Source organism: Carcharodon carcharias, chromosome 8 (genome assembly GCF_017639515.1).
Source record: "Carcharodon carcharias isolate sCarCar2 chromosome 8, sCarCar2.pri, whole genome shotgun sequence".
Taxonomy (NCBI): Eukaryota; Metazoa; Chordata; class Chondrichthyes; order Lamniformes; family Lamnidae; genus Carcharodon; species Carcharodon carcharias.
Genome location: NC_054474.1, coordinates 11,092,951 through 11,112,777, shown reverse-complemented (window position 1 = coordinate 11,112,777; position 19,827 = coordinate 11,092,951). Strand labels below are relative to the sequence as shown.

General features: G+C 43.1%; 1 protein-coding gene across 1 annotated transcript in view; it reads left to right on the top strand.

The window, feature by feature from the left end:
• LOC121281396 overlaps nt 1–19,827 on the top strand; it is a 68,583-nt gene that overhangs the window by 31,872 nt on the left and 16,884 nt on the right. The window contains 1 exon segment of the mRNA XM_041194340.1: nt 2,464–4,928. Coding sequence (XP_041050274.1) covers nt 2,464–4,928 — 2,465 coding nt within the window.

Sequence of the window (19,827 nt, the reverse complement as noted above, 5' to 3'; positions counted from 1 at the left end):
ATATTGAACCTGTATAATTATGAAAATTAATTGTTTGAAGCCGTGTTGTTTCTGTGATTTTTGAGAACTGCATAAGCAATGATTGTTCTTGACTTTCTATTTCTGAAGGTAAAGTGCAAACCCAGCAATGTAACTTGATACTGACTAATTGCAAGTCACTATTTTCAGGGTGCATACGAATCATCGTGGCTTCGCTTTCATTTTTGTAGAAGTGATTCTCTGTTCTAATTATATGTCATAATGTTTTGAACATATTTATCATAACCCCAGTGCTTTTTTGTTAGCGCACATTTTGCAACGCTTATGTGTAAAACGCCCGAGGAGAGGGAATTCCATGAGCGTCCTTTTGAAGAATGGAATTATTACTAAGAGGACACGGGAAATTTCAATTTCACCCTTCGGATGCTGAAGTGTCCAAATGTTGCGAATGCAGGAGATGCAGTCCTAATCAGAAGATAACTAAAAATAAAAACCTGCAATTATAATCCAATAATGTTATTCTACTCGGCGTGCACTGGCCCCCTTTAGACAGTTCTCGGAAGCCTCTCGTATCATTAGAAAAGGGAGCAGAGATAGTGGAACATTCTGCCTGGCATTCTCCTCCTCGGTGACTCATAAATTTGAATGAATCTACAGAATAAACTCATCCCAAGAGCTCACTTTTGCTCAACCTTGAACACAATTCTTGTCCACACTTTCAGTTACAAAATAACATCACACGACAAATCGGCGAAAGAAAAGGTAAGGTCAATGTCACATATGACACTGATTTTCTCATTTAAAAAGTATGCATAAATAAGGATTTAACAATTTGCAGTAAATTAACAACGGGTTGTTCTTTGGGTGTTGGAAATAACGATAATGTACTCGATGTCAAACGGCTCAGACCCCCTCCAAAACCTATGAACGGACGATGATGAACTTGTCAGTCTGAACATGAACCAAACAATCTTTTTTTAATTCTTTCATGGGACGCTGGAAAGGTCAACATTTTCTGCCCATCCTGAATTATCCTTGATCTGAGTGGCTTGCTTGGCCTTTTTCGAGGCCAGTTAAGAATCAGCCACATTTATGTGGATCTGAAGTCACAGGTAGGCTGGAACAGGTAAGGATGACAGATTTCCTTCCCTAAAGGACATCAGTAAACCAGATAAGCTCTTACAACAATCGATAAAAGTTGTCATCACTTGTAACTAGTTTTATATTCCACATTTATTAATTGATTTTGAATCCCGTCAGCTGCAGTGGTGGGATTTGAACCATTGCCCCCAGAGCATTAGCCTGGAGTCGCTGGATTACTAGGGCAATGAGATTATAACTACACCACCGTCACCCCATACATAATGTACGACGCCTGAAATTTAAAGAGAGTGCGATTCTAAATTGTTAACTTGAATCGAATTATGCTGAACTGCCAATGGAATAAGCAGGCTGCCTTGTTATGTGATGTTGCCAAGGATTTCCATCATGCCTGAGATGTTTTCTTGAAAAGATACTTCGAATGAACTTTGTTCCAAATGCAAATAGTCAAATATTTAATTTGGTGCAACAGTCGCTGTAGACATTTTTTCGTAATTAGCCATGGCCCACAAAGGATCAGATGCATCTCTTGCGATTAGAGAAAGGCAATTGGTTATACATCGTTGGAGGGGCATGGGCAAGGAAGGGAGTTGGCCTTCATGAGCTACCACTGTGAATACAGTGAAAACATTACATAAAATTTAATTAAAAAGAAAATGTTTTCGAAAAAATCAATAAAGTATTATTCAGAATATATGCATTAAAAGGTTGGTTTTTATACAAACGATCTAACAACCTGCTATAGATTTCATCAGTTAAAACTATACATCAAGAAAGGTAAGGATGCATTTCGCATTTATGCAATGCCTTTCAAGATCTCAAGGTATCTTGAAAGCCTTTAACATTAATGAAGCACGCTTAAAGCTTAGCCGCCTTTGTATAGTTGGAAACCTACCAGTGATTGAATTGGAGGTTGACAGTATGGCGATTGAACTTTGGCGACCATTGTTGATGTGAACGATGTAATTACCAAAAGTCTCAGGATTCCGATATATCACATTTAAAAGTAAGGTTGAAACGTAAAACGAGATTTCTGTGCGTGGTTTTCTATATATTTTTAATTGCACACCCGCAAATATGACGGTACCATTATTTAGAAACAGCCTCGCTTTAAGAATAGTTGCTGCAGTTATTGGTTGGGACTCTTCGTGTCGCTGTCTACCAATAAGAAACCAAGACTCTGCAGAGATCGACCCCCTCCTCCGTCAGGGAAACAGAACAGAATCGTTGAGGTAGACGGCGTCTGCGTTTATGATGTGCGGACATGTTCAGAAAATCTCCCCGATTGTGCCTTTACATTCCTGGATTCTATCCTAATATACATAAATAATATACTATACTGCTGGCAAATGTTGTGCGTTAAAAGGCAAGCTCTATTGTGAGAAATTTCAATATTTTGCTACACAATCCAGCTCAGAACAATGGCGTATATATTGATGAGCCGGGCGTCCTTCATTTTCCTGCTCTGTGTGTCGGACCTGGTTTCGGAGCAGCTTCGCTACTCGATTCCAGAGGAACTGGAACGTGGGGCCTTTGTTGGGAATATCGCCGAAGATATGAGGTTAAACGTTTGGGAATTACCGACTCGCAAATTTCGGCTGATTTCAGATGACGTGAAACAATACATGGAGGTAAATCTGGGAAATGGTTTCTTAATTGTTAATGAAAGAATCGACAGGGAACAGGTTTGTACCAAAAGCTCTGCTTGTTCCCTTTCTTTCCAAATCGCGCTCAGTGATCCTTTGGAAATGTACCCTGTCTCAGTAGAGATACTAGATGTAAATGATAATTCACCCAGTTTTCCGAGGAAGGAATTCTATTTGCAGATCAATGAGTTAATTGCGCCAGGGGCGCGCTTCCCTCTCGAGAGCGCGCGTGATCCGGATGTGGGAACAAACACAATCAGCACTTACCAGATCAGTCCAAATGACCATTTCGATATCAAAGTGCAGACAAAACGGGGTGGGAGTAAAAGTGCCGAGCTGTTATTAAAGAAGTCCTTGGACCGTGAACAACAGTCACTGTTTACTCTTCTGCTGACGGCCATAGACGGTGGGATTCCGCACAGATCTGGCACAGCTCAGCTTATCATTAATGTAATGGACGGAAATGATAACGCACCTATATTCGATCATGAAATCTACAGGGCGACCGTGACAGAAAACGTCGCCAATGGCACGCTCGTGATAAAGATTAATGCTGCGGATATGGATGTAGGTGAAAACGCTGAAGTAACATATTCTTTCACTAACCACGTTTCCCAAAGTTTTCGCGATTTGTTCAAATTGGACCCTGTAACTGGAGAGATCAGAATTCAGGGAGTACTGGATTTTGAAGAAACAAATGTTTATGAACTTGACGTACAAGCAGTGGAGCATGTTCCGCCTGGACTGGCAGCCCATGCAACTGTTGTGGTCGATGTCATTGACACGAACGATAATTCCCCTGAGTTACAAGTAACCGTGGTGGCTAGTGCTGTGCGGGAAGATGTTCCTCCGGGGACTGCAATAGCTTTAATCAGCGTAACGGACCCCGATTCCGGTGAATATGGAGAAGTTCAGTGTCAAATTCCAGGGAGTATTCCGTTCAAGATCGAAAAATCTTTGAGGAACAACTATAAGTTGGTCACCAATGGTATTCTGGATCATGAACTGACTCCACTGTACAACATCTCCGTTTCTGCCTGGGACGGAGGGTCTCCTCCGCTTTCAACTAGTAAACTCATCTTAGTTTCTGTAACTGATATCAATGACAACACACCAAGTTTTACACAATCCTCATATAACGTGTATCTGATGGAGAATAATACACCTGGTGCTTCTATATTTGCTGTTAGTGCATTTGATGCTGATTCGAATCAGAATGGAGTCATCTCTTATTCCATCCTTGACCACCAAAAGCAAGCTACGTCTTCTTCCCCTTACGTCTCAATTAACTCCTATAATGGAAACATTTATGCGCTGCTCTCCTTTGACTATGAACAATTGAAACATTTCCAAGTCAAAGTTCAAGCTTACGATGCTGGGTCTCCTCCTCTGAGCAGCACTGCTATTGTCAATTTTGTTATCCTGGATCAAAATGACAACACACCGGTTATTGTTTCACCCTTAATGTGGAACAGTTCGGCATCAGTGGAGATTATGCCCCAGTCAACATATCCAGGATACTTGGTCACTAAGGTAACTGCGACTGATGAAGATTCTGGTCAGAATGCAAAGCTTTCCTACGAGCTATTAGAAGTCACTGATCCTAGTATGTTTACCGTTGGGCTTCTTACCGGGGAAATCAGAACAACACGAGCTTTTAGAGACCAAGAGATCATTACAACAAGTTTGGTCCTCTGTGTGAAGGACAATGGACAGCCGAGCCTTTCCAGTACGGCCACTATCTCCTTTAAAATAATGCCCAATGCTACTGAGAAATCTTTTGAACGAACTGATGAACCCAGACGGTGGGAATATTTTTCAGATTTAAACAGTTATCTAATTGTCATTTTAGGATCCACTTCCTTTTTGTTCCTCATAACCATAATTTGTTTGGTTATCCTGAAGTATAGGCAAAGCAGAAACATTACTGAAGACTACACCTCTACAATTTGTTGTTACAGTCGTAGGAATTCGAATGATGTTTTTAATAGGAGACAAGCAGCAAATGAACCTTTAAATTATAGCGGGTCTGTTCAAACTGAAGGCTACCGTTACACCGTGTGTTTATCACCAGAATCATCGAAAAGTGACTTTCTGTTTTTAAAGCCCTGTCATCCTACGTTGCCTTTCAATGATGTGAGTGTTCATGACACCAACGCAAGAAATTAATTTAGACAGCAAATGCGATTCTTCGAGTGGCAGGTAATGCTTGCTGGCGAATAATTATTTATTATGCGTTCAATTACAGGTTAAGTGTCATGCACAAAACTGGATTTTCATTTTGGTAGTGGAAAAGTTAATGTGCCCGAGTTACCCACTCCTCTTGCAATTTTTTTTCCACGCGTTCATTAATAGTTATACTTGTCTATAATCTCATTTTTACAGCCTTGATTGGCAAATTCTGTACGTTAGTAAAAACTTGTCTTCCAACTGATATATATTAAAATTTCCTTCTGAACCGAAGCCATATGGCGTCTTCTGAAATCCTACTCTCCACTATTTTAGTAGAGTCTAAGCCCATTTAGTCGGAGCGGCCTATATTTGTCCTAAAAAGCTAGATGAAACTTCAGATCAATCAATTAATATGTTATTATTGGATTCAAGGTCTGAATTCAGGACCAGAAGGTCTTCTAACTAACAGTGACGATGTACAGAACTAAATATTATTTTTGAATTCGTGTGTATTAGAGTTTCAACTGTGCTCCATTTTGTAGCATTCTCATGCAATCTTCCCTCTAACTTCGCTTGGCTGTGTGCAGCCCCACTGATGTAGTGCACAGTCGCTTTATGTTTGGCGCGCCGCGTATTAACACACCATAAGGAAAGTGGCCTTTTCGTTCCATGCGCAGTACATTTGGAATTGCTTTACAACCACTCACCTTCGAATCTTGGAGGGAAGCATGCTCTCGTCTCTGAATTACACCTGAACTCCTGAAACCTTAGCACAAAATCTAGGATGACATTCTAGTATAGTGCAGAGACCGAGCTGCACTGTTGCAGCTGCCGTGAAATGGTTGATACGTTAAACCGAATTCCTGTTTGTCCTCTGAGGTGGACCAAAATGTTGCCATGGCACTAATTAAAAAACAGGGGAGTGTCCTCATCAATATGAGCTGATAATTGACAAGTTACATTCGCGTCATACAAGTGCCAGGCAATGACCATCTCTAACAAGCGAGAATTGAAGCATCTTCCCTTGACATTCAATGGCATTGCCTTCGCTGAATCCCACAAATATCAAAATCTTTGGGGTCAGAAGGTGGTTACCATTGACCAGAAACTGAACTGGACCAGCCATACAAATACTGTGGCTACAAGAGCAGGTCAGAGACTGGGAAGTCTGCAGAGAGTAACGCACCTCCTGACTCCTCAAATTCTGTTCACCATCTGCACGTCAGGAGTGTGATGGAATAGCTTCCACTTGCCTGGATGAGTGCAGCCCCAAGAATGCTCAAGAAGCTCGACACCATCCAGCACAATGCAAAGTGCTTCATTGATACCCCATCCAGCACGTTCAACATTCACCCCATAACCGATACACAGTAGCAGCTGTTTGTACTGTCTGCAAGATGCACTGCGGCAACTCATCGAGGCTCCTTCGACAGCACGTTCTGAACCTGTGAGCTCAAACAGCAAGAAGAACAAGGGAAAATGGAAAAACCACACGCTCCCCTCCTAGCCTCATGTCACTCTGACTTGAAACCAAGTGAAAGATGCCACCACAAACCAGATGCTATGGATCTCGTGTCAACAGGCCCTCCACTCCAAGACACTTGTTACTTTGTAAGCCAACCAGCCTCACAGAACTCCCTATTTCACATGAGGGTTTCCATTTCAGCTCTCCAAGAACCTCCTTTTGAATTTTCCCCCAAACTGACATTTTCACTCAAATGCTTTCTATAGGGTTCCACCTCCAGGGTTTCGAATTCTCCTTCCGATATTCTTTTCCCCTAGGTCACCGCATCCATCTTCCTTCCACACACTCTCTCTCACCGACTCAGCCACCATCAATACACGACTGCTTCACATTCCCATGGAAAAAATGTGGCAGACCTTCGGTCGTCACTTTGGATCTTCTGGCCTCTCATTTTAATCTGCATCCCGCAGCTTTCTTCCTTTAAACTTGAAGCTTAGAACTTTCCTCCGCTCCTCACTCTTACCTTCACTTAATAGAACCTTTCCCAAGTTCCTGTCCTTCCTTTGACTAGAAGGTCTTCTAGTTTTTCTCTCACTCCTTGGCCCTGGGGCCTTTTTTCTTTAGCTTGGGGCTTGCTATCTGTCCGTTTTCATGCCCTTCCTGTTCTGGCACCTTCTTCTAACTGAACGCACACTGTTGTTTCATTCTGTGTGTGTCATGGGAGGGGTGACGGTTTCCCTCATTGGACACCTGTTACTGGCAACAGCACATTTTTTCCTATTCTTGTGTTTGCTTTAATTTCTCCCCAAGCGTCATAAAACACAATAGAAAAGCAGGTACACAAACAGGTTTAGACCTGCTGTGTCCCTCAAAAATGAAACTAGATCCCAGGTTTCACCTTATATCTCACAAATAGAAAAATGTATGAATTAAACTTAAACTTGAAGATATACCTTATTCCTAACACCCAAATATACTTACAATTTACTTAAACCATCTGTATTTCCTAATACCCAACACTTCAAAAGAAAGAAAGCTCCACAACAGTCAATGTTCCTTTACAACGGCATTACATCCGCCTCACACAAACTTAACACCACAATCCCCTAACAAAAGCTTATTACATATAATGCAAATAACTTTTACATTCCTTTCACGTTTACAATATGTCGTACAACTAGAAAAATTTCAGCAAAACAATGTCAATAAATGTAGTAAGTTTTGTAGGTTTTCTACATCATAGCATTATTAACTTAACTCTTCAGATGTTTCCCCTCTTATTCCCAGTCTTTAACTCAGCAAACAATGTTTTATTTAAACCTACACGCAAATCGTGCTTTTCGTTTGCTGTAGGTGTAATTCCATCTTCATGCTCATTTTACAAACTCAGATCTGATATATTCTAATTTTGATTTAGCAAAGTCAAAGTGGCATTTTCTGCATTAATGTGTCATTTCCTCTCTGGCCAAAATCTCTTGTCGCCGTTTCAAGGATATTGTTGAGATGCTTTTTATGTCACACAAAAGTATTTCATACTCTTGCGTGGATTGATCTTTAAACTTTTTCTGAGCTTGTTGTTTCTCACAACCCCATTTCCAACAGGCCTTTTTCACTTCTCTTTAAGCATATCAATTACTTTCCCCCTGTGGAGTTTCATAGTTCGTTCCAACCCTTCAACTCTTTTACATAATCAACGAACTATATCATTCCACTCCTTTACTGGTTTTGCATGGTGTTTTGCAAACTGTCTGGATTCCAACAGCTGTATCTTTTATATTAACACCGGCAAGAATTTTGTAAATCAGTGTCTCTGGTCATTGACCTGGAAGAGTCAGTTTGCAATTTCAGTCCTTTCTGTTGACAATTATTCATTTTCACTTCTGCAGGCACTTTAATTGCTTTCATATTGTCCATTCCTGAGGTTGATGCATCAGTACTTTTACTCAGATCAGTTCTTTTCTCAATTGGAGACAATTCAAAAAAGAATTTTTATTCACAGGAACAACTTTGGAACATGTGTGACACTCCATTCGCCAAACCTTCCCTTTCGTCTTCTCCAGTTTGCAATGAAGTTTGAAAATATCATTACTCATTTCATGACAAAGTTCGAACAGCTGGATAGTCTTGATTTTAAGTTCTGCATTCAACCAATTATTTTGATTTACCAGCAATTTCTTTTCTTGTTCACGGCATTTTCCCTGATGTTTCAAAGCAACTTCTGTTGCTTGAAGATCATCAAGTTTTAACTGAACATTGATCTTTGTTAACTTTGCTTCTACAAGTTTATCATTCAGACATATCAAGTCCTCAGTCAAATGTTCTACTTTCTGTGACTGATTCTCAATTGTTTTCAACAATTCACTTCTTTCATTAGAAAACCCTTCTTTTCTACATGAAAGTTGTTTTTTATGTTAATCAGGTTTCACTTCAATTGCTTGTTGTCAGGATTAAGAGTTTCATTTTGGCCACAATAGTTTTCTGAAGTTGGATAAGATCAGTATGATAAACTGCCTGCTGCAGTACAGTGATTGCCACATTACTACCTCCTATAGCCAAATCATCATCCAGAATAACATCGACCCCATCCAATAGGTGATTTAGGAATAATTCCCACTGTAACAACTCCAGTTACAAAGCGACTTTGTAAGTTGACTTAACACAAATAAACACGTTCATAAATTCCATTAATACCCCTTAGTAATATTTTTCTCTTCATAAAAATATCCGGAACAAAAAGTGTATCATTGGCCACCATCAATAATTGTTCTGCCCCAGTATCTCAAAATTTCAATCTGTTTACTTATTTTATTGCAGGAGTAAGGGAACACTTACCCCTTTGAGACAAAGCATCCACAAACTCGCATTGCCTGATTTCCTTCACCAGTAATCAAAGAAGACTTCTCTGGACTGCCTTGAACAATATTCCCTTTTCCTGTATGTTTAAAGGGAGACGTTTCACCTGTACCACTGCTACAGTTTTAACAACCATTTTCTTTTCTGATGCAACCTTTCCAGAGGATTCCTTTGGCATTCCTGCTACTGCAATAGGTCCACCACATAATCTTCAGCAATCCGCATGAACATGTCCCGCCTTGTTACATTGGAAACACCTAGGATTCTGAATATCACTTCCACTCTCAAAACCTTCTTTTGCGGTCTAAGGAGAGATCTACTGAGAATTCACAGCTGTCCCTTCTATTCCCTGACTCTGTGCCTTCATTTCAATTTCCCATCTTCTATCCCTGGTTCAAAAAAGAGCTGAACTCCCGAGATGCGGTGAGAGGGACTAACCTTGACATCAAGGGAGCATTTGATCGAGTGTGGCATCAAGAAGCACTCGTAAAACTAGAGTCAATGGGAATCAGGGGGAAAGCTCTCCACAGGTTGGAGTCATACCTAGCACAAAGGAAGATGTTTGTGGTTGTTGGAGGTCAGTCACCTCAGCTCCAGGACATCACTGCAGGAAATCCTCAGGGTAGTGTCCTAGGCTCAACAATCTTCAGCTGCTTCATCAATGACCTTCCTTCCATCATACGGCCATGAGTGCAGATGTTCACTGATGATTGCACAATGTTCAGCACCATTCACCACCCCTCATATACTGAAGCAGTCCATGTGCAAATGCAGCAAGACGTGGGCATTATCCAGGCTTGGGCTGACAAGTGGCAAGTAACATTAGCACCACACAAGTGTCAGGCAATGACCATCTCCAACAAGGAAGAATCCAACCATCGCCCCTTGATGCTCAATGGCATTACCTTCACTGAATCCCCCAATATCAACATCTTGAGAGTTACCATTGACCAGAAACTGAGCTGCTCTAGCCATATAACTAATGTGGCTACAACAGCAGGTCAGAGGCTAGGAATTGTGCGATGAGTAACTTGTTCTTGACTCCCCAAAGCCTGCCCACCATTTACAAAGCACAAGCCAGGATTGTGATGAAATACTCCCCAATTACCTGGATGAGTGCAGCTCCCACAACACTGAAGAAGCTGGACACCATCCAGGACAAAGCAATCAGCTTGATTGACACCACATCCACAAAAATTCACTCCCTGTACCACCGACACACTGTAGTACCATCTACAAGGTGCGCTGCAGGAATTCACCAAGGCTCTTTAGACAGCACCTTCCATCCCCACAACCACTACCACCTAGAAGGACAAGGGCAGCCAATAGATGGGAACACCACCACCTGGAATTTCCCCTCCAAGTAACTCACCTTCCTGACTTGGAAATATATCACTGTTCCTTCATTGTCACTGTGTCAAAATTCTGGAACCCCCTTTCTAACAGCACTGTGGGTGTGCCAACATCACATGGACTTCAGCAGTTCAAGAAGGCAGCTCACCACCACCTTAACAAGTACAACTAGAGAACGGCAATAAATGCTGGCCCAGCCAGCGGAGCCTGCATCCCGTTCATGAAAAGAAAATCCTTCTCAGGTTTATGGGGATGATAGAAAAAGGGTTTAGATTTATGGACCAGCTAATAATGGTTTGCCACCTCTGCTGCCTGTCTAGCTGTTTTAACCCTCTGCTCTTCATCATGGGTTTTAACTATAGGAGGATGTAAATCTTTAAATTCTTCCAAGATAATTATTTCCCCAAGATTTTCATACTTTGCCTCGACATGTAATGCCCTTATCCAAAGGCAAAACTACTTTTCTTACCCTCTCAAGTGCAGTATAGGTCTGCCTAGGCTGTTTCCTTGCATTCCTAAATTTCTGCCTATATGCCTATATAACTCAGATGCACTCAGAATGGCCGTTTTTAGGGCATCATGATCCACAGAAGCCCCTTCTGACAGCGATGCATAAACCTCATGAGCTCTACCTACCAACCTACTCGGAAAAAAGATGCCCAGATTTCTTTTGGCTACTTCATTTGCACTGCAATGGTGTAGTGGTATTGTCACTGGGCTTGTAATCCAGAGATCCATGATAATGCTTTAGAAACCAGAGTTCAAATCCTGCCACAGCAGATGGTGGAATTTGATTTCAATAAAAATCTGGAGTCAAAAGCTCAGTGATGACCATGAAACCATTGCTGATTGTTGCCAAGTCTCATCTGGTTCACTAATGTCCTTTTGGGAAAACTGCTGTCCTTACCTGGCCTACGTGTGACTCTAGATTTACAGCAATGTGGTGGACTCTTAATTGCCCTTTGAACAAGGGCAATCTGGGATGAGCAGTAAATGTTTGCTTAGTCAGCCACCTTTTCAAATGCGATAAAGGATACACACCTTCCCTCAAACTTTGGGAGAGCTTGCACAGACTTAAACATCTCACCACTGGGAGTTGGGTTTGAGGTTTTCTCATCATCAGAACCTTCCTCAGCATCTCAGGTCTCCTTTTTAACTTCCAGCCTTTTAAGCTCGTGTTCCCTTTCTTTTCCTTCTCTCTTGCCTGAAAGTCCAGTTCCAGCTTCCTAAATGCTCTTTCTTTGCCTGTTTCAACCTTTTATCTTTTTTTTTGCCTCCAGTTCAATTTGTTGAGTTAATTTTCATGTTCAACTTGCTTCATTCGCAACTAGATTTTAGCCAATTGAACCGGTTCACCCACTGGAGAAAGTGCTCTCTATTATATCTTTCCAAGTTCAAAAGCTGCGTTATTGTCCCAACCATGTCTGCTTTCTTCATCCCTTTGCGTAATTCTAACTCCAGTTTATCCACCAATTCCATTAGCTTTCTCTTGGCTAATTTCTATAAACCTGCCATGGTTACGCTTACCATCAGCAAACTCCAAAAGCATTTTGAATTCCTTCCCATATAATAGACCTCACCGCAACTCAAATTCCCATGTCCAGTACCTCTGTACTCCACACACTCGTTTTAAGTATTCACAGACCCCGCCAATGGTCAAGGATTTCCACCCTCACCTTCTAATGATATTCCCAGACCAATTATTATTCCACATTCAATCACCTGCTGTCCACATTTTAAATCCCACAAGAACCACATCCCTGTTATGATCCCAGATGATGTTACTACTTGTCAAGTGTGATCCCAGGGTGAAACAGAGCTTGCTAGATTGTAACTTTTCTTTTTTTGTTTAGATATGTGGAGGGTGGCTACTGAACAGAGTCAAAAGGAGTCAGGTGATGAACTTTTAACAAAAGGATAAAGCATTTATTAACAAGAAGAAATGAACTATATTAGAGCAGTCTTCCACCCACATATACCTGTACAGATATATGCAGATTTGTAAGGATAACACAAGTTACATAAGGTATCTTATACTCTAATGTTCACAATAAGCACATTGTCCATGCAAACCAAAAGGCGGCCTGTGGTCAGACACACAACACTCAGAAACCAAGCCACAGATGCCATCCCAAACCAGGTGCTATGGATCTCTCCTCAAGCCACGCCCTCCCCAGCCCCCATCCCCACCCTCAGACACCTGTTACCCTGTAAGCAAACAGGTCTCGCTGAACTATGTCTTTCACATAAGGGTTTCCAGTATCCGCTCTCCAATAACATGCTTTTGAACTTCTCCTAAACTGATGCTTTCTTGCAGGCACCTTTCACAGATGTCCACCTCCAGGGTTTCAAACTCTCCTTGTGATATTCCTCTTCTCTGGATCGCCACATGTATTTAAGCTTTCCTCCACGCACTAGCTCTCACTGACTCCACTGTCTGTAGTACACCACTGATTTACATATCCATAGTAAAGTGTTACAGACCTTCAGGTGTCTCTTTGGGCCTTCTGGCCTCTCGCTTTAAATTTGCTTCCATCAGCTTTTTAAAATTTAAGCTTGAAGCTTGGAGCCTTCCTCTACTCCTCACTTTTAACAGCAATTAACAGGAGCTTTTCCAGGTTACTGTCCTTCCTTTGACTAGGAGGTCTTCTTGGGGCTTTCTCTTTTCCTGGCTTACTCCTTGGCCTTGGGATATTTGTTCTATGCGACTCGCTGTCTGTCCCTTTTCATGTCCTTACTGTTCTGGTACCTTCTTCCAACTCCACTCACACTGCTGTTTTTTTCTGTGTTTTGTGTTTGTGTGTGGCTGTGCATGTGAGTGGATCTCCCTGTTTGGACCCTTGTTGCTAGGCAGCAGCACAGTTTCTTTCTATTCTTGTGTTAGCTTTAATTTCTCCCCAAGAGTCTCCTTAGAAATGTAGGCACACAAACAGCTTCAGACCTGCTGTCTCCCTCAAAAATGAAACTAGATCCCAGGTTTCACCTTTTAACCCACAAATAGTATAACATATAAATTAAACTTAAACTTAAAGATAAGCCTTATTCCTAACACCCAAATGCACACATAACTTAATTAAACTACCTCTTTGCAGTGAGCGTGAAGTTATAACATTGCGATTTTAAAGTAATATCCTCCTAATATTATTCATTAATAAATTATGTTGCAATTTAGTATGCGGGAATGGAATGGTTCACGTCTCCCTGTCAAGGTGTTTCATTTCATCGAATTTTCAGCCAAATGCTTGATGCTTGCATCACCGAAATGGCAACTATTTTGGAGATAATTTAAATGTTTCCCCAACGTCTTTAACAGGCGGCCTCGGGATTCTTCTCTATTCTTTCATCAGACAGCTATTTTACACTTCCTAAGGCGAGACAGAATGGAAGAACTGTTATATATCTCAGGCAGCAGATATTGCAACAGTTTATGGGAAGGCTCATTTTTTTAAATCATTACAGCTTGCTTTCACCTTATAATCAAAAATAATAAATTCAAAAACTTCTACTTGCCGTCTCATCCATCATTTAGAATGATTGGTAGGAGATAGGCCTTAGAGGGTCATTGACTGAATGACTCTGAACTGCATTCGGCTGCTGTATTAGATGGCTGTTTCAGTTGAACTTCTGGTCAATGATCTGAAGATATTGATAATGGGGGACTCGGCGATGGCAATTCTATTCAATGTCAAATAGAAATTGTCAGGTTGTATATTCTGGAGATTGCCATTGCCTGAAACTAATGTGGCATGAATGCAACTTTCAACTTATCAGAGCAAACTACCATGTTGCTTAGTTGCCGCTGTATGCAGGATTGCGCTACTTCACGAGCTGAGGAATTGCGAATGGAGCTGAATATCGCACAATCTTAGCAGGCAACTCCGCTTTTGCCCTAATAAGGGAGGCAAGACCATTGACGAAGCAGCTGAACATATGTATTGGGCACTCTTCGAGTATTTCCTAAATTGATGTTCTGTGGCTGAAATGATTGGCCCACAGCAACTACATCCACTTTTCTTCATCGCAGGTATGATTGCAATCCACTGGGGAATTTACCCTGATCTCAATTGGTTTCTGTTTTCCTAGAACTTCTTCGTATTATGTTTTGTGAAATGCTATGCTGCTGTTAGTCAAGACAGTAATTGTCACCTCGCCTCTGCAATTCAGCTGCTTTTGTTCACATTTGAACATTGGTTGTAAAGAGTTCAAGAGTGAGTAGTTCCAGCAAAATCCATACTGAGCAACACAAAGGAGGTTTTTGGTGAGTAAGTGCTGCTCACGAGCATTGCTGATGACTCCTTCCATTACATTGGCCCTGAAATGGAAGCAGGTTTCTGTTGGGGCGATAGCTAACCTGCTTGGATTTGTGGTGCTTGTTTGATCAGGGCACACTTAGACAATGTTTCACAATATCTGACAGATGTTAGTGTTGTAGCTCTCCTAAGGAAATTCTGGCCAGCACACAGCTACTTCCGGAGCATGGGTATTCTGCACGCCAACCAGGATGTTTTTTTCTGTGCCAAGCCCCTTCCTGTGTCCAGTGCCTTAGGCCGTTACTTGATGTCACATAGAGTAAATTCCTTTTGCTGAATACTGGTATCGGTAAGAGTAGGGGTCGCAGCAGGAGGCTAAGATCATCCACTTTGAACTATTGACTGAATAGATTTCAGATCGTGTTGCACATCATTGAGAATGCATTTTTTTTAAAGAAGAAACGTCTTTCAGTTCTAAAGCACCGTTCAGCACCTCAAGAAGTCTCAAAGTACTTTACATCCAATAAAGTATTTTTCAAGTGTGTTCGCTGCTTTAGTAGGAACCTCTGCAGCCAATTTGTGCACAGAAAGGTCCCGCAGACGGATGAAGTCAACAACCAGGATAAATATTGCTAAAGCATCCGTATCGTAGTAGTTGTTCAATTGTCCACCACCATGCAAGGTTACATGTGGCAAGGTTAATCCGATCTGATTGGTTCTGGTCGGTTAGCCCTACTGCCAAACAACCTTGCCGTTTAGTGTACACATTATTCTTTTAGTTTAATTCGACTGGCAGCTCACTGCATGTCTGTTACTGCTGCCGGTGTCGTTACTGAGAAATCATGCTAAGCCAGGTTTGTTAATCTGAATTGATAGTGATACAGAAGTGAGAAACATACCAGGTGGCAAGTTTCCAGGTTGTGAGGACCCGAGTCCCCTCTAGACAGCTAGCCTGAACGCCATGATGCTTCCAGACAAAAGATTAGAATGTCACGGGACTGCAGCTTCATGCTGGCCAAAAGCAGCATGCTTCCTTAATAAAGAATATTAATGAAACTGTTGATATTTACAACAATCAGACATTTGCATGTGCATTGTCAATTTACTGATAGTATTAACTAAATTTGCAGATTACTTTGTCCATTCAATACAAATTCTTGAAATGGAATGGTGGAGTTTGAGCTCCTTTTCCTTTACCCATTTATTGGATTATGGGGTCCTGGTGTTGGGGGCTAGATTAGTTCATTGCTCATCCATAACTGCGCTTGTGAAGGTGGTGGTGAGATTCCATCTTGAACCCCATGCAGTACATGTGATGTTGATACAACCACAGTACTGCTAGATAAGTGTGGATGATGTTATTTTGAAGGAGAAATTTCAGCTTAAGGTATTCCCAAATTACTCCTGCCCTTGTTCTTCTAGGCAGCAGAGGTTTGCAGATGGTGCATGCTGCAGCCACGGTGGGCTACGTTGGAGGAAACCAATGTTTATGGTGATAATTTGGGTGCTGATTATGTGGGCTACCTTGCCCTGGGTGGTGTCAAGTTTCTTGATAAAAACAAAAAACAAAAAATTGCGGATGCTAGAAATCCAAAACAAAAACAGAATTACCTGGAAAAACACAGCAGGTCTGGCAGCATTGGCGGAGAAGAAAAGAGTTGACGTTTCGAGCACTCATGACCCTTCGACAGAGCTAGGCGAATCCCAGGGAGGGGTGAAATATAAGCTGGTTTAAGGTGGTGGGCGGGGGGAGGTGGGTGTTGGGTTGGGGGAGAAAAGTGGAGGGGAGTCGTGTGGTTGTAGGCAAAAGCAGTGAGAGAAGCAGATCATCAAAAGATGTCACAGACAGCAGAACAAAAGAACACATAGGTGTCGAAGTTGGTGATATTATCTAAACGAATGTGTTAATTAAGAATGGATGGTAGGGCACTCAAGGTACAGCTCTAGTGGGGGTGGGGGGAGCATAAAAGATTTAAAAATATTTTAAAATAATGGAAATAGGTGGGAAAAAGAAAAATCTATATAATTTATTGGAAAAAACAAAAGGAAGGGGGAAGAAACAGAAAGGGGGTGGGGATGGAGGGGGAGGTCAAGACCTAAAGTTGTTGAATTCAGTATTCAGTCCGGAAGGCTGTAAAGTGCCTAGTCGGAAGATGAGTGTTGTTCCTCCAGTTTGCGTTGGGCTTCACTGGAACAATGCAGCAAGCCAAGGACAGACATGTGGGCAAGAGAGCAGGGTGGAGTGTTGAAATGGCAAGCGACAGGGAGGTTTGGGTCATTCTTGCGGACAGACTGCAGGTGGTCTGCAAAGCAGTCGCCCAGTTAACGTTTGGTCTCTCCAATGTAGAGGAGACCACATTGGGAGGAAAGAATGCAGTAGACTAAGTTGGGGGAAATGCAAGTGAAATGTTGCTTCACTTGAAAGGATTGTTTGGGCCCTTGGACGGTGAGGAGAGTGGAAGTGAAGGGGCAGGTGTTGCATCTTTTGCGTGAGCATGGAGTGGTGCCATAGGTGGGGGTTGGGGAGTAGGGGGTGATGGCGGTGTGGACCAGGGTGTCCCAGAGAGAATGATCCCTACGGAATGCTGACAGTGGGGGTGAAGGGAAGATGTGTTTGGTAGTGGCATCATGCTGGAGTTGGCAGAAATGGCGGAGGATGATCCTTTGAATGCGGAGGCTGGTTGGGTGATAAGTGAGGACATGGGGGACCCTATCATGTTTCTGCAGGGGAGGAGAAGGCATGAGGGCGGATGCGCGGGAGATGGGCCAGCCACGGTTGAGGGCCCTGTCAACGACCGTGGGTGAAAATCCTCGGTTGAGGAAGAAGGAGGACATGTCAGAGGAACTGTTTTTGAAGGTAGCATCATCGGAACAGATGCGACAGAGGCGAAGGAACTGAGAGAATGGAATGGAGTCCTTACAGGAAGCGGGGTGTGAGGAGCTGTAGTCAAGGTAGCTGTGGGAGTCAGTAGGCTTGTAATGGATATTAGTGGACAGTCTATCACCAGAGATTGAGACAGCGAGGTCAAGGAAGGGAAGGGAAGGGAAATGTCAAAGATGGACCACGTGAAAATGATGGAGGGGTGGAGATTGGAAGCAAAATTAATAAATTTTTCCAAGTCCTGTCGAGAGCATGAAGCAACACCGAAGTAATCATCGATGTACCGGAGAAAGAGTTGTGGAAGGGGACTGGAGTAGGACTGGAACAAGGAATGTTCCACATATCCCATAAAGAGACAGGCATAGCTGTGGCCCATGCGGGTACCCAAAGCCACACCTTTTATTTGGAGGAAGTGAGAGGAGTTGAAGGAGAAATTGTTCAGCGTGAGAACAAGTTCAGCCAGACAGAGGAGAGTAGTGGTGGATGAGGATTGTTCAGGCCTCTGTTCGAGGAAGAAGCTAAGGGCCCTCAGACCATCCTGGTGGGGATGGAGGTTTAGAGGGATTGGACGTCCATGGTGAAGAGGAAACGGTTGGGGCCAGGGAACTGGAAATTGTTGATGTGACGTAAGGTGTCAGAGGAATCACGGATGTAGGTGGGGAGAGACTGGACAAGGGGAGAGAGAAGGGAGTCAAGATAACGAGAAATGAGTTCTGTGGGGCAGAAGCAAACTGACACGATCGGTCTAACGGGACAGTTCTGTTTCTGGATTTTGGGTAGGAGATAGAAGCGGGCCATCTGAGGTCGGGCGACTCTCAGGTTGGAAGCTGTGGGAGGAAGATCCCCAGAGGAGATGAGGTCAGTGACAGTCCTGGAAACAATGGCTTGATGTTCAGTGGTGGGGTCATGGTCCAGGGAGAGGTAGGAGGAAGTGTCTGCGAGTTGATGCTCAGCCTCTGCGAGGTAGAGGTCAGTGCACCAGACAACAACAGCACCACCCTTGTCAGTGGGTTTGATGACGATGTCAGGGTTGGACCTGAGAGAATGGAGTGCAGTAAGTTCAGTGAGAGAGAGATTAGAATGGGTGAGAGGAGCAGAGAAATTGAGATGACTTATGTTGCGCCATGGTCGTCTCAATTTCTCTGCTCCTTGGACTTGGAAAAATTTATTAATTTTGCTTCCAATCTCCACCCCTCCATCATTTTCACGTGGGCCATCTCTGTCACTTCCCTTTCCTTCCTTGACCTCGCTGTCTCAATCTCTGGTAATAGACCGTCCACCAATATCCATTACAAGCGTACCGACTCCCACAGCTACCTTGACTACAGCTCCTCATATCCCGCTTCCTGTAAGGACTCCATCCCATTCTCTCAGTTCCTTCACCTCCGTCACATCTGTTCCAATGATGCTACCTTCAAAAACAGTTCCTCTGACATGTCCTCCTTATTCCTTAACCGAGGTTTTCCACGGTCATTGACAGGGCCCTCAACCGTGTCCGGCCCATCTCCCGCGCATCCGCCCTCACGCCTTCTCCTCCCTCCCAGAAACATGATAGGGTCCCCCTTGTCCTCACCTATCACCCCACCAGCCTCCGCATTCAAAGGATCATCCTCCGCCAACTCCAGCATGATGCCACTACCAAACACATCTTCCCTTCACCCCCACTGTTGGCATTCCGTAGGGATCGTTCCCTCCGGGACACCCTGGTCCACTCCTCCATCACCCCCTACTCCCCAACCCGCACCCACGGCACCACCCCATGCCCACGCAAAAGATGCAACACCTGCCCCTTCACTTCCACTCTCCTCACTGTCCAAGGGCCCAAACAGTCCTTTCAAGTGAAGCAACATTTCATTTGCATTTCCCCCAACTTAGTCTACTGCATTCGTTGCTCCCAATGCGGTCTCCTCTACATTGGAGAGACCAAAGATAAACTGGGCGACCGCTTTGCAGAACATCTGTGGTCTGTCTGCAAGAATGACCCAAACCTCCCTGTTGCTTGCCATTTCAACACTCCACCCTGCTCTCTTGCCCACATGTCTGTCCTTGGCTTGCTGAATTGTTCCAGTGAAGCCCAACGCAAACTGGAGGAACCTCATCTTCTGACTAGGCACTTTACAGCCTTCC